At 42.1% G+C, this 13874-nt stretch overlaps 1 protein-coding gene across 1 annotated transcript in view; it reads right to left on the bottom strand.

Moving 5' to 3' along the window:
- The window catches only part of LOC124712473 (ubiquitin carboxyl-terminal hydrolase 32), a 233462-nt gene that overhangs the window by 47853 nt on the left and 171735 nt on the right, over positions 1-13874 (bottom strand). The window contains exons 23-26 of the mRNA XM_047242768.1: positions 6651-6858; positions 2746-2937; positions 752-918; positions 295-664 (exon numbers count right to left, since the gene is read on the bottom strand). Of these exons, the coding sequence (XP_047098724.1) occupies positions 295-664; positions 752-918; positions 2746-2937; positions 6651-6858 (937 nt within the window). The remainder of the gene's footprint in view (positions 1-294; positions 665-751; positions 919-2745; positions 2938-6650; positions 6859-13874) is intronic.

Here is a 13874-nt window from a genome sequence, read left to right as displayed (position 1 = left end):
GCTTTCTGAAACCTTGGCAGCAGACAGGTGAACTACATATCACTACTCTTTCGGTCATCTAAATTGCTGGAGCTGCTGAGCAAGTCTTTCTGTAATGCCACACAAACAATGAATATTCATCTTCAGATATTACTGTGCAGCTCTCCCTCAAATCCACAGCAATTTTCATAACAGTCACATTATCTCTTGTATATCTCTACTTCATATGTAATGCTCACTTTCATTTGTCTGTCTGCTATATTTATCTCTAAGCAAATGCATATAGAAACTTTGTTTATGAAAGAGATCACTTACCACTACAGCATACAAATTGTACTTCAAATCAAATGGGTCGCTGCCATCAGTAAGCCGATGTTGGTGGAAATCTTGTAGGGCACAATCTACCACAGGAGTTTTGACGAGTGACGTCGACACCAGTCTTTCACGTGAATTCAATGGTAGTGTCAGATCACCATTGGGAATGTGTCCATTTCCTCTGGCACTGTTATGAGTATTTAGTTCAGCCTCTAATCTCGGTTTTGATATATTTAAATTGTTGTCAACTATCTCCCTATGGTTCTGAATTAAATGTGATAGTATATCACCATGATTTTGCACTTCAGATTCATCAGTCAGTGACATAATGTTGGATTCGATGTTACTGTCATCCTTTTCGGAGTTTTGCCTGAAAATAGAAAGACATTACTCCAAGTGAAAGAAATGACCAATCACAGAAAGAAATGGATGCAGTTTTCTCTTGTGAAGAACTTACTCCTTTTCAGCATATTCCCCCTTTAGTTCTTTGTGTCTGATGACCGTCTGTTTAGGTACCGAAGCAAGGTAGGCTGTTGGATCAAAATTCCTGAATGGAAAATTCACAACCTTCTGGGACTTTACCCACTTCCCATTAACAAACTGGAACCTTTTCAGATGAACAATCTGAAGAATTAAGAAGAAAAAAATGCATTGAAAATGATAATTTTTCTTTAATATAATAAAAACAATTATTCCATCAAGACATTGCACTACTAATAGTTTGACATTCATGAGATGGTAGATTCATAAGGAGGCAGTGACACCATTAAAAGATAAACAATACGCAGAATGGAAGTTGTCATTTGTGTATTATTAACATACGAGGCTAAAAGCAAGACAGCCCTCTGCATGTTGAGTATCATGCATATAAAGGGTTCCTCATCTAAGTCTGCAATCTCATACATTTTTAAAATGAAACAAAGTATGAGAAATGCTATTAGCCAGTGATGCACACAATGGGCAGTAATGCACAATCCATAAAAGTAAACAAACATAGCTTTCAACACAAAGTTGAGCATGGCATTCTAAATGTTCCACGCTTATTCATTTATGAAACAATCTTATTCACAAGGAACTATATCTTGAAAACAGGCAAATTACTGCAGAATAAGACTGTACACAACTACTACACCAGGGGGCAATAAAAAATACACCAAACACACCTTAAAATAAAATTGTTTCTGAGGAGCATAATTATGATTAGTGTCACACTACACAATAAGGTACTAGAGGAAATAAAAATTGCTATGTAACCAATATTTAAAATGAAACTAAAGGCATTTCCAATAAAGTACTGTTTCTATTCTGTAAAAAAGATTTCTGAATATGTGAAACTAAATGTTACTCAAACAATTATTTTGTACGAAAATACACATACTTTAAATTTACCTACTTATTTTGCTGATTCTATATATTACTGTATCCTTACTTTGATCTGTCTATTATCAGTTGTGAAATTTTTGCTGCATGACAATAATGGATCAATAAATACAGGCAATGCCAAATTATATTAATGTTAAATGTCTTATTGGGATTTTATCTCTAGTAAAACCTCCTTATGTATAATATTTTCCATCCTTACAAAATATATTACATCCTAGTTAACTATTAATCTTCTCCTGATGGATATGAGTTTCCAATTACTACACACAACAGAAGACTTCAGCCAAGTCAGCTTTTTAGAGGTAGTTATTTTATCCCATTAAGGAACACATTTCCCACATTCATCGTCAGAATAAGTGTGGTCCTTTTTGTTGTAGGCTCAATTTTTGCAGACCGATCTGTATTTTGTTAATTGCACACTGAGCAAATTTCCCCTCCGCTGTGTTTTATTTAAGATACGGTGTCCATATTATGTTATCAATTTTTGGATTATATAATCCCATCTTCATATGTCCTCAGAGTTTCCATCATTAACTGAAAGCTGCATATGTCATCCAAATCAAGATGTCATTTGCAAATTTAAGAAATGGCATAACATTTCTACTAGAAAGAATTCTGCACTGATCTCTCTAACTCTTATATCCTCATATCAGATATCAAATGAATTGAACAGACTTTGTGACATCTTCAGAAGCAAAGCAGAGAACCAACATTTACTGCACTGCTCTCCCTCATATTCACAGCATTTGTTATTCAGATAGTGGGTGGAATTACCAAATTTTGTAATATGTCAATACAACTACCATTTTTGAGAAAGTTGTTGAAAAGTGCAATTTCAATGTAATTGATCACATTGTATTTAAAATTAACTTTCATGTCCCAAACAACCTTTTTTTTTTTTTTTTTTTTTTTTTAATTATGCACCCTACAAATTCATCTTGGCCTTTACTCACTTATTCTTCAAATGTTTGAGTATCAATGATGCGATCAACACTGAAGTTAATTCATAGTTGAAATATACATGCATACTATACATTACTAACAAATGTACAATGTGAATATACAAACCAGTATTGGAGGTAGCCTCCATATTTGAAGCTTTTTGCTTGCCAACTGATGTTGGCCACATTTTGAGCAATAATACTTTTCATCTTCCCCAAGATGCTCTTCTTTTGTAAAGGCCTCCAAGCAAAAATCCAGATCAATTGGCTCTGACTGCTGTTGCCGTGTCAATGGAACACTTTCATGTTCCACAAAAACCTGAAGAATTTTGAGCAATGGATTATTTCACAGTTTTTTTGACAATATGATGAAAATATATCATGCAGCAATGGATTCTATTTTGTTGCAAAACTAATTTTCAAGGATTTATTTTCATTAAGCTAATTAAACAGGTAGTGATTAATGTGATTCTACAATACTATAACAAAAATTTATCATATACATGCAGTAATTTCTCTCTTGTAATTTCAAATCTAAAAAATAAGTTAAGTTTTGTTTCTAATACAATTAGAAAACAAGGATTTATCACTTTTGCACTAAACAGAAGAATGTACAGAGTGATAGGTATGTTCACTGAATAGGTGCAAAGTTGCTTAGATTTAGAACACACACACACACACACACACACACACACACACACACACACACACACACACAATTTTCCAGTGCTGTCACCTGACTGTAGTTCTCTTGTCTGGGGTGGGCTGTAAGAAAACTAAAGGTGTGTGGAGTGGAGGAGAGAGAGGTAAGAAATGTGAGAAGGTCTGGAAAAGGTAAATGCCAATAGGAGAAGAAACTAAGTCACATTTGCTGCAAGGCTTAAGCTAACTCTTAACTGTTCACAATTTGCCCTCCTCCTCCTGAAGTGCTACTGAGCTAGCTACCCAATCTACAAAATATCTTTATCCAATCTTACACCTCTCAAACTCATACCCTTTCCTTCCTGTCTCCCCCAATCTGTCACCTCTCTGTGTAAGTCCCAGATATAGGAATTGTCCTGCAGAGTCCTCTACCATCTCCTACTGTGGCAAAGTCACTTGCTGTGAGAGGAGAAACAATTTGTAAAAAGCATCCACAACTTTAATACAGCCACTGGGCAGTGGTCCATGGGGATATTAGCATGAATAAGCTACAGACTTTCATGAATGGACATTGCCAAAATGGGGTCAAAAGCCACCTAAACCACAAAATCGTGTAAGTATGTGGCACAATATAATGTATGTTAATACAACATCTGCTTCACAATATATGCCAGTTGAAATCCTCCCTGATTTTTTATTTCATCTTTGGGTCTTTATCAAGGTTGTTTACTACAGGACAAATGTGAGTCTGATTTAGTTTTCTACAAGAAAACATCCGGTAACTATCAACCTGGCAATAAGCAACATGCTGTGCATACTGTTAGGCATGTGGTTATGTTTATTTCATTTATGCCACAATGTCAATATGCAAGTAACCAATTGCAAGTGTATTGCTTTATAACACCCATTATTTCAGCAACACACCATGTCATTTCCATCTCTGCTATTTACCACACAAAAATTCAGATTTTTTAAAAAATATTACAGTACTATAGAATTCTCACAGGTTTACACAATTCACTTCCACTCAATAAGTACAGGGATCTTGAAACACTAAATGATGACGATGTAGACACTAAATCATGACAGATGGTTAAACCAATACAACACTCCTTAACACAGGGTTATATGCAGCTGGAACATTAATGACAACCACTCACTGCATCATGTCAAATTTGTGTAGAAGATACAAGGAGGATGAAATATTAAACAGCAGTATAAGGGTGGTGAAGCAATTGTTACAATGCAGTGCTCAGATCGTAATTGGCCCTAAGTATCCAAAGGTGTACAGCCTGCACAGCACCTGTACCAGTTTCCAGTTCGCACAGCTCCCTTAAAACTGTATCTCTTTCCCTGCTGTACCTCTCTGTTCTGTATTCATCCTATTTTGACACTGACATTTTGTATGCAATCAGTGGAAATATACCAAACATGGCAAGCTCCACCAAGTCCATAGCTAGTTTTCCAATATACTGTGCAACACCCTGCTATATGTGGTAACACTTTATCACTTTCAAAATGTTGCCACAGCCCATGCACAATCACAGTACCTCATTTTGTTTCTTGGTTCTCCAAGCTGCCTTAAGAAATGAGCATAGATGTATTTATACTTACATGTTGCCCACAAAATTGAGCAAATTTAGGAGTAGTGTAATGTGTTTTAACATAAAAATTTCACAGTTATCTTCTTAGATCATCAGTTACTATTCCTTACGGGAATTCATTTACAAATTGTTTTTGTAATTTGAGGTGGGGGAGGTGTGAATATAGGGAACTCAGCAAACAGGTTTAGGCTACAATATAGCTTTAAAACTGCACTGGAATACGTGCTGCACGGAACTGTTTTTCCAGACAACAGTTCAAAAATATATTGTTCACTGCTAAAAACATTACACTGAACTGAAACTCTCATTTACATTTTCTCTGCATTAAAGAGGGCTTTTGCAAATGTCAGACATAACAATATGACAAAAACTACAAGTACAGAATATGTTACATACTACAATAGTTGCATCTTACATCTAGTTTATGCATTTATTATTTTGCAGATGATATGCTACTGTTTTATATCACAAGCAGCATCTTACAGTTAATTGAGTGAATATAAACATTTTTCTATTACAAAAGATTTTAATTTATTGTTACAATCAATCCCCTTATATGATCTTAAATAACTTTATAGACTGTTGAACCAAATCAAACCATTAATTTAGGATGCCTAACTGTTGGTTTTCATTTGGTTCTTTTCCAAAAGCAGTTTAAATTTTGCTCAAATGTTGTGATCATGTACATTACTGCACTTTATAACTTTGTTTGGTTGACTCATAAAAAACTAAAGTAATTTAAATACATATAAATAATATATTGTTACTAAGGAGATAGACACCAGTACTGACTTTTGCACAAACAAAATTAATGTGGTGGTTTACCAATCATAGATTATCGTCAAGATACACACCCAGAAATTTTGCTGCTGCTCATTTCTGATGCCAAGACATTTCATACATTATTTACATTGATGTGTTTTAAATGCTAGTAATTGAGATTTGGCGACATTCAAATTGAGCCCTGATCACTGAAATATTTTGTTAATTCTTTTACACTAATAGTAGCAAAAGATTCTAGTTTCTTATACTCTCTACCACTGAATAAGACTGATGTGTCATCTGCATACCTGATAATATGGGAGTTAATAGATTGTGCAGTGTTGTTAATATACATAAGGAAAAGAAAGTGATCAAGTATTGAGCCCTGAGGTACTCCCTGCACCACTTATTCCATTACTGGACTGACAGTTTACAATTTTTCATCTAATTTGTATGTCAGTTTAGTGCACTGCTTATGATTCAAGAGCTATGAAGCCATATCATGTATGGATGTATTTCATATACAATATGACTTCAGCTATTTTAGATATAACCTATTGTTTACTGTGTAAAATGCTTTTGAGAGGTCTAAAAATATACTTCCAGTTTGCATCTTCAGGCCCAACAGGCAGTACACTTCATGGAAGAACTGTCTAAATGTTTTGGCTGTGCTTTGCCCTTTTCTAAAGGCATGCTGAGAATCTGTAAAACGTCTGTGATTTCTGAAAAGGCACTACACTGGGACAGCACAATATTTTCGAATACCTACTAAAGATGGGAGTTAGTGATATTGGTCTATAGTTGGAGACACCTTCCTTATTTCCTTTTATACATTAGTTTCACAACACTCATTTTTCAACAGTTGGATACATGTGTTCTATAATGCTGCAGTTAATCTTGTAGGTAAGATTTTAAGCACATCTTAGCAACCGCACTGAATATACCAACTAATCCAGATGAAAATTTTCTTTAGCATAAGTATTTTGGAGAAATGATCTAGTTTGGAGCCTGAAAATGCACATACCCTTTCCTGGGATGTCTGATAACGCAGGTGTAGAGCTGTTGGATCCCAATCAATGGCTAGGTGTGTACATCTGAAGTTGAATTCAGCTTCAGAGCAAGGTATGCGACAGCCGCGGCAAAATCTGTACCACGGGCACAGAGCACACTGCATACCATCTCGTTGAACTGCTTTCAGTACGAATGGGAATTCATAACCTAGGCTGTCGTCACTGAAAAAGAACATGTCATAACTAATATTCATTACACTGAAGTGACCTGAAATGTAGGTATAATTTAGGTTTATGAACAGGAGCTGAGTTAGTCATATGTTACACAAAATGTGATCAAAAATGAAACAACTAGCGAATTGCACATGATATCTTCAATGCAGTAAGAGGTCTAACTCTTGCATTTTTGATGGGCTGCTTTATTTACTTCCTTTCTTTCATGTTGCAATGTTTCCAACAATTTGGCCATGGTTAACACTTCAGTATCTCAGAATGCCAAATTTCACTCTTTGCTTCCATTTCTCCCCTGCGAGTAATTGTGTTGTGTTGTATTGTGTGTGTGTGTGTGTGTGTGTGTGTGTGTGTGTGTGTGTGTGTGTGCGCACGCGCGCATAAGTAATTACTTGTGACCAGGGACTTTTCCTGTCAGCATCTTATATCTTAATTATCAATTACTCGTGACCAGGGATGGTTGGTTGGTTGGTTTAAAAGAGGAGGGTAGGGACCAAACTATGAGGTCATCAGTCTCTCATTCCTAATAAGACAATGCCACAAGTGTGAGAATAAGACAGACGAGACATACAATGCAAAATGGAAAGAAAGCAAACCCACAAGAACGAAGGAAAGGCAACAAACACTAAAAGGAACAAAAGAGGACAAAAAAACAACAGAGACCCACTAGAAACGGAAGAGAGTAAAACAAGAAAGAATATTCTAGTGGCTGGCCGAGCACGAGAATAACAAGGAAAAGCCAGCCACTCTGCAACACATTAAAACCTCCACCCTGAAAACACTAAGGTGGAGGACACAGAGGGACAAAGGACATGTGATAAAACTTATGATCAAATGATAAAAACCACCATCACGAATAAATCGTAAAAGTAAATCAGCCAATGAAGCGTCGTCAGGTAAAATGGGCGGCAACAAATCCGGTAACGCAAGATTTCTTCGCTTGGCAGTCAACGTAGGACAGTGCACCAGTATATGGGCCACTGTCAACCGGGCACCGCACAGACACTCAGGCGGGTCTTCACGGTGCAAGAGGTAATCATAGGTCGCTCAAGTGTGGCCAATGCGGAGCTGGCAGAGGACAACTGATTCCCTGCAAGAAGCCCGCATGGAAGACTTCCACACATTCGTAGACTCCTTAATGACACGCAGTTTGTTGTGCGTCCTGTTATCCCATTCCATCTCCCAAAGCCAAAAACCCTGCGGCATAAGTCAGAATGCAGGTCAGGTTCAGGCCCATCTCCAGAATCGGTTTCCGTGTAGCCTGTTTGGCCAGCTTGTCGGCAAGTTCGTTGCCTGGGATGCCAACGTGTCCTGGGGTCCCTACAAACACCACTGAATGACAGGACCGGTAAAGAGCATAGATGGACTCCTGTATGGATGTTACCAAGGATAGCGAGGGTAACACTGGTCGATAGCTTGTGGGCTGCTCAAGGAGTCAATACACAGAAGAAACGATTCCCGGGGTACGAACGGATATACTGAAGTGCACGAGATATGGCAACCAGCTCTGCAGTGAATACACGGCAGCCATCGGGCAAGGAATGCTGTTCAATATGGCCTCTGTTGACAAAGGCAAAGAAAACACTACCATCAGCCATTGAGCCTTCAGTGTAAACCACTTCAGAGCCCTGGAACGCTTCAAGAATCTAGAGGACGTGACAGCAGAGAGACACAGGGTTAACGGAGTCCTTAAGGCCACGCAAAAGGTCAAGGTGAAGCTTCAGCCTACAGATACACCACGGAGGTGTACATGAGTGGACCTTGAGGAGAGGTGGTGAACAGAACAACTCCAGTTCTGTCAGCAATGGCACATGAACCGCAATCGTTATCCCTGACCTGGGCCACCTATGCGGGAGGTGAAGCACTGTGGTTGGGAAAAGAAGATGGTAATTAGGACGATCAGGAGAGCTATGACTGTGTGCAATGTAACTGGCGAGCAGTTGCACACATCTGATCTTCAATGGAGGGACTCCAGCCTCCAACAATACACTTGTCACCGGACTCGTCCTAAAAGCAATGCTGAGGGCACCGCCGAACCATAAATCACATTCCCACACTCAAGGTGCGAGTGAACAAGGGCTCTGTAGAGCCACATCAGCATGGAGCAATCTACACCCCAGTTGGTGTTGTTCAGGCAGTCGAGGGCATTGAGGTGCTGTCAACACTTCTGCTTAAGCTGACAAAGATGAGGAAGCCAAGTCAAACGAGCATCGAAAACCAGACCTAAGAATCAATATGTCTCCACTACAGTGAGTGGATCAGCATTAAGGTAAATTTCTGGTTCCGGATGAGTGGTACAACACTGACAGAAATGCGTGACATGTCTTCATGGCAGAAAACTGGAAGCCATGGGCTACAGCCCATGACTGCACCTTGTGGATGGCTCACTGTAGGTGAAGCTCAGCAACACCAGTACTGGAGCAGCAGTACGAAATGCAGAAGTCATCTGCATAAAGAGAAGGTGAGACGGAGGGCCCAACAGCTGCTGCTAGACCATTAATGGCCACTAAAAATAGAGAGAGACTCAATACAAAGCCCTGCGAGAGTCCGTTCTCCTGGATATGGATGGAACTATGGGAGGCACCAACTTGGACACGGAAAGTACAGAGCGACAGGAAGTTTTGGATAAAAATTGGGAGCAGGCTCCAGAGACCCCACTCATACAATGTGGCAAGGATATGATGTCACCAGGTCATGTCGCATGCTTTACGTAAGTCAAAAAAAGACGACAATCAGGTGTTGCCATCTGGAAAAGCCTGTTCAGATGGCAGACCCCAGGGACACAAGATTATCAGTGGTAGAGTGACCCTGGTGGAAGCTGACCTGACATGGAGCCAGTAAGCCACATGACACCAGGACCCAACCCAACCACCGACATACCATATGTTTCAACAGCTTACAAAGAATGTTGGTGAGACTGATGGGCCGACAGCTATCCACATCAAGCAGGTTTTTACCGGGTTTGAGCACCGGAATGATGGTGCTCTCCCACCAAGGCAATGGAAAGATGCCAGTGCACCAGATCCGATTGAAGATGACGAGGATATGTCGCTTGTAGTCACATGAGAGATGTTTACTAATCTGGCTGTGGATCCAATCAGGCCCAGGAGCTGTGTTGGAGCAATGTTCAAGGCCACTGAGGAGCTCCCATTCTGTAAATGGGGCCGTTATAGGACTCACTGTGGCATGTAGTGAATGACAGGACTTTCCCCTCCAGCCGCCGTTTGAGAGTGCGAAAGGCTGGGGGGTGATTCTCTGAAGCAGAGGCTCGAGCAAAGAGCTCAGCAAAGTGCTCGGCAACCGCGTTTGCGTTGGTAGATAACACGCCATTTATGTTAACACCTGTTGGGGTCTGGTACCCAAAGAGACGTTTGATCTTTTCCCAGGCTTGGGAAGGTGATGTATGGCACCCAATGGTGGAGACGTATCTCTTCAAAACTCCTGCTTCCATTGTTTGATAAGTTGGCAAATGTGGGCACAGAGCTGTTTAAAGGCTATGAGGTGCTCCAGGGAGGAGTGCCGCTTATGCCACTGTAGAGCTCGCCGATGCTCCTTAATTGCCTCAGAGACTTCTGGCGAACACCAAGGGACTGCCTTATGCTGGGGGCACCCTAAAGAGCGAGGGATCGTGTTTTCTGCTGCAGAAATAATTGTTGTAGCCACCTGCTCAACCATCACATTGATGTTATCGTGTGGGGGAAATTCAACGGTGACAGCAGAGGTTAAAATTTCCTGGTCCACCTTGTTTAAAGCGCATCTGGGCACGTGTCCGTGGGCCTGACGCTGGGGCACTGACAGGAAGATGGAGAAGTGGGTCATTACAAAACAGGTCGTCATGTGCTCTGCAGTGGCTAGATGGGAGAAGTCACGGGCTACAAATTGATAAATCAATAGTCGAGTAACTACCATGAGCCACACTGAAATGTGTGGCAGCCCCAGTATTTAAGAGGCAGAGGTAGAACTGAGACAGTAAAGTTTTGACATCTCTGCCTCGGCCAGTAAGCACGATGCCACCCCACAAGGGGTTATGGGCATTAACATCTCCCAAAAGTAGGAAAGGCTTAGAGAGTTGATCAATCAGTGCAGCTAATACGTTCAGGGGTACTGCCCCATCTGGAGGAAGATATACATTGCAGACAGTTGTTTCCTGCGTCATCCTTATTCTGACAGCCACAGCTTCAAGAGGGGTTTGAAGGGGCACAGTGTCACTACAGACTGAGTTTAGGACATAAACGCGAACTCCACCCGACACTCGATTATAGTCGCTTATAGCCACGGAGGGCAGGGGTCCACATTGCCAGGAAACAGGTTTCCAGGAGAGCAATGCAGAAGGCAGGTGTAAAGCTTAACAGTTGGCGTAGCTCAGCCAGGCAGTCGAAAAAAACCACGTCAATTCCACTTGAGGATGATGCCATCAGGAGCCTGGTAGGGCATGGAACATTCAATGAGGCAGTTTACGCCTCAGTCACCTGCTGCCACTGATTTTTTGCCTGAGCAGTATATATCCATTGTGTCTGAGGGTCTGGCAAAATCTAGGTCCTCAGCGGACGCCAGAATCTCCACCCCATCCTCAGATACACAGCTTATAGGTAGCGGTGGTGTGGGTGCCACCACAATTTCCTTGGTCTTGGGGGTTTTCTTTTTGGATTTCTCTCGCTGCTCCTTGGGTTTCCCTGGCTGGGAGGACTTCACTGGCTCAGTCTCCGGGACTGAGTATGAGTGTGAAGCCCTACGACCAGCTGCTTTTGAGCTCTTCAGCCACTGGCGGGTGTCATATTTCCCACTAGCAGAAACCTGGGAAGGGAGTGACCCAAGCGACCCCTACTAGCGAGAGAAGCCAAAAAAGACTTGCGCTTCTCCCACAGAAGTGGGGACTGATATCACAGATGGTTGGGGGCGGGGGGGGGGGGGGGGGGGGTGTTGCTCCTGAAGTAGGTGGTGCAGGAATAACAAGGAGGGAAGTGACCCCCCTCTCCCCACAACCACCATCAAGAGGGCAGGTGTAGTCTTGCGACTCTGAGAGGTGACTGGGTTTGGTGGAGATGATGGGGCTAGAACTGTTTTAGTGGTGGAGTAAGACAATGTTATACATACAGGATGTAGGCATTCAAATTTCCTCTTAGCCTCAGTGTAGGTGAGTCGGTGCAGGGCCTTGTACTCCATGATTTTCCTTTCTTTCTGCAGAATCCTGTGGTCTGGTGAGCAAGGCAATTGGTGCTCTCCGCAGCTGACACAGATGAGAGGCGGGGCACATGGAGTATTGGGATGTGATGGGCATCCGCCATCTCGACATATGACGCTGGAAGCACAGCGGGAAGACATACGGGCCGAACTTCCAGCACTTAACGCACCACATCGGGGGAGTGATGTAGGGCTTTACACTACACCAGTAGAGCATCACCTTGACCTTCTCAGGCAATGTATCACCCTCAAAGTCCAAGATGAAGGCACCATTGGCAACCTGATTATACCTCGGACCGCGATGGACACACTGGTCGAAATGTACACCTCGCCACTCTAAACTGGCGTGCAGCTCATCGTCAGACTGCAGAAGAAGGTCCCTGTGAAATATGATACCCTGGGCCATATTTAAGCTCTTATGAGGCGTGATGGTTACAGAAACATCCCCCAGCTTGTCACAAGTGAGTAACAACCGTGACTGGACAGACGATGCTGTTTTGATCAAGACTGACCCAGATCTCATTTTGGACAATCCCTCTACCTCCACAATCCCTTTACCTCCCCAAACTTGTCTTCTAAATGCTCAACAAAAAACTAAGGCTTCATTGTCATGAAAGATTCCCCATCAGCTCTAGAACTTACAATGTACCAGGTCGAGTAAGGTCTGCTGCCATCCTTAGCCTGACATTCTTCCCATGGTGTGGCCAGGGAGGCGAACGTCTTAGGCTCGTACTTCTGTGCATTGCCATTGAGCTTGTGAATGCTTAGTGTTTCACCACCAGCAACAGATGATGGATTATGCATCATCGCTTGTCATTCGCCCCGATGCCACCCACTCTGACCAGGGGACCTCCCCAAGGGTGACACCTAGCCACAGCAAAGGCCACCTGGCAGGATGGCCATTTGTGGGAGTCCCGATGCCCCGGGGGATGGGCATCTACCCCTTGGCATACATGGGGAGTTAACAGCACAGGAATCAGCAGAGCGATCCCTGTGTGGTCTGGGGGCTACAACCAACCGGGTACATGTAGGCCCCACCACAACAGACTGGCTACCGTGCTGGATATCAGGTGCAAAGAAATCCATGGTCATCCTCGACGAAGAAAGCAACACTGCATAGTGCATAGTGGAAAACACACCCAGTAAGGTGTCCTCACCCAAGAGATGGAGAATGAGCAGGACTGAAATGCGACAACGAGAATGTGGGCTAAAGATCTCAATGCACGATGGACACGATGCACCATGTAAGGCGCCCTTCCCCAATTGGCTCGCTCTTCTGGAAAATTTTGAACAATGGAGGTCAAACCCTACAGGGGACCTTCACATAAAGGCCGAAATGTGTGAAACTCCTCTTACGACAGGCAATAATACCTCGGGCCGATTCTTACCCCCGGACCCGCAAGGGGGTGTGACAGAGACTTTTCCTGTCTCCATCTTCATTACAGCACAGATAATTCTTAAGAGAAAAGTGTGAAATTTATGAGAAGAAGAAGGTGCTTAAAGGTAGTGAATAGCAGGACAGTTATTTGTTCCAGTGATCCACATGCCCATATTTAAAAACTTAATGCTGTTCATTTGTACATTGTGTCACTTAGTTATACAGTCACGCGTATTGATCAATATGCGGATGGGCAGCCCACATTTCCTTAGAAAGCTTGGGGTGGGGGAATGGAAGGGGGGGCTGGGGGGAGTTGAACTATTAATATGTGTAACATGGTGTGTTGTTCATATTAACGAACTGTTCCTATCTGCATTCCAACCTTTTGTTGTGTGCTGATTGCATTGCTTCAACAAATTCTCCTGACAGAAATGTGTAGTCACAATGT

The sequence above is a fragment of the Schistocerca piceifrons genome, chromosome 8 (assembly GCF_021461385.2).
Source record: "Schistocerca piceifrons isolate TAMUIC-IGC-003096 chromosome 8, iqSchPice1.1, whole genome shotgun sequence".
Classification (NCBI taxonomy): Eukaryota; Metazoa; Arthropoda; class Insecta; order Orthoptera; family Acrididae; genus Schistocerca; species Schistocerca piceifrons.
This window is presented reverse-complemented; position numbering and strand designations above follow the sequence as displayed.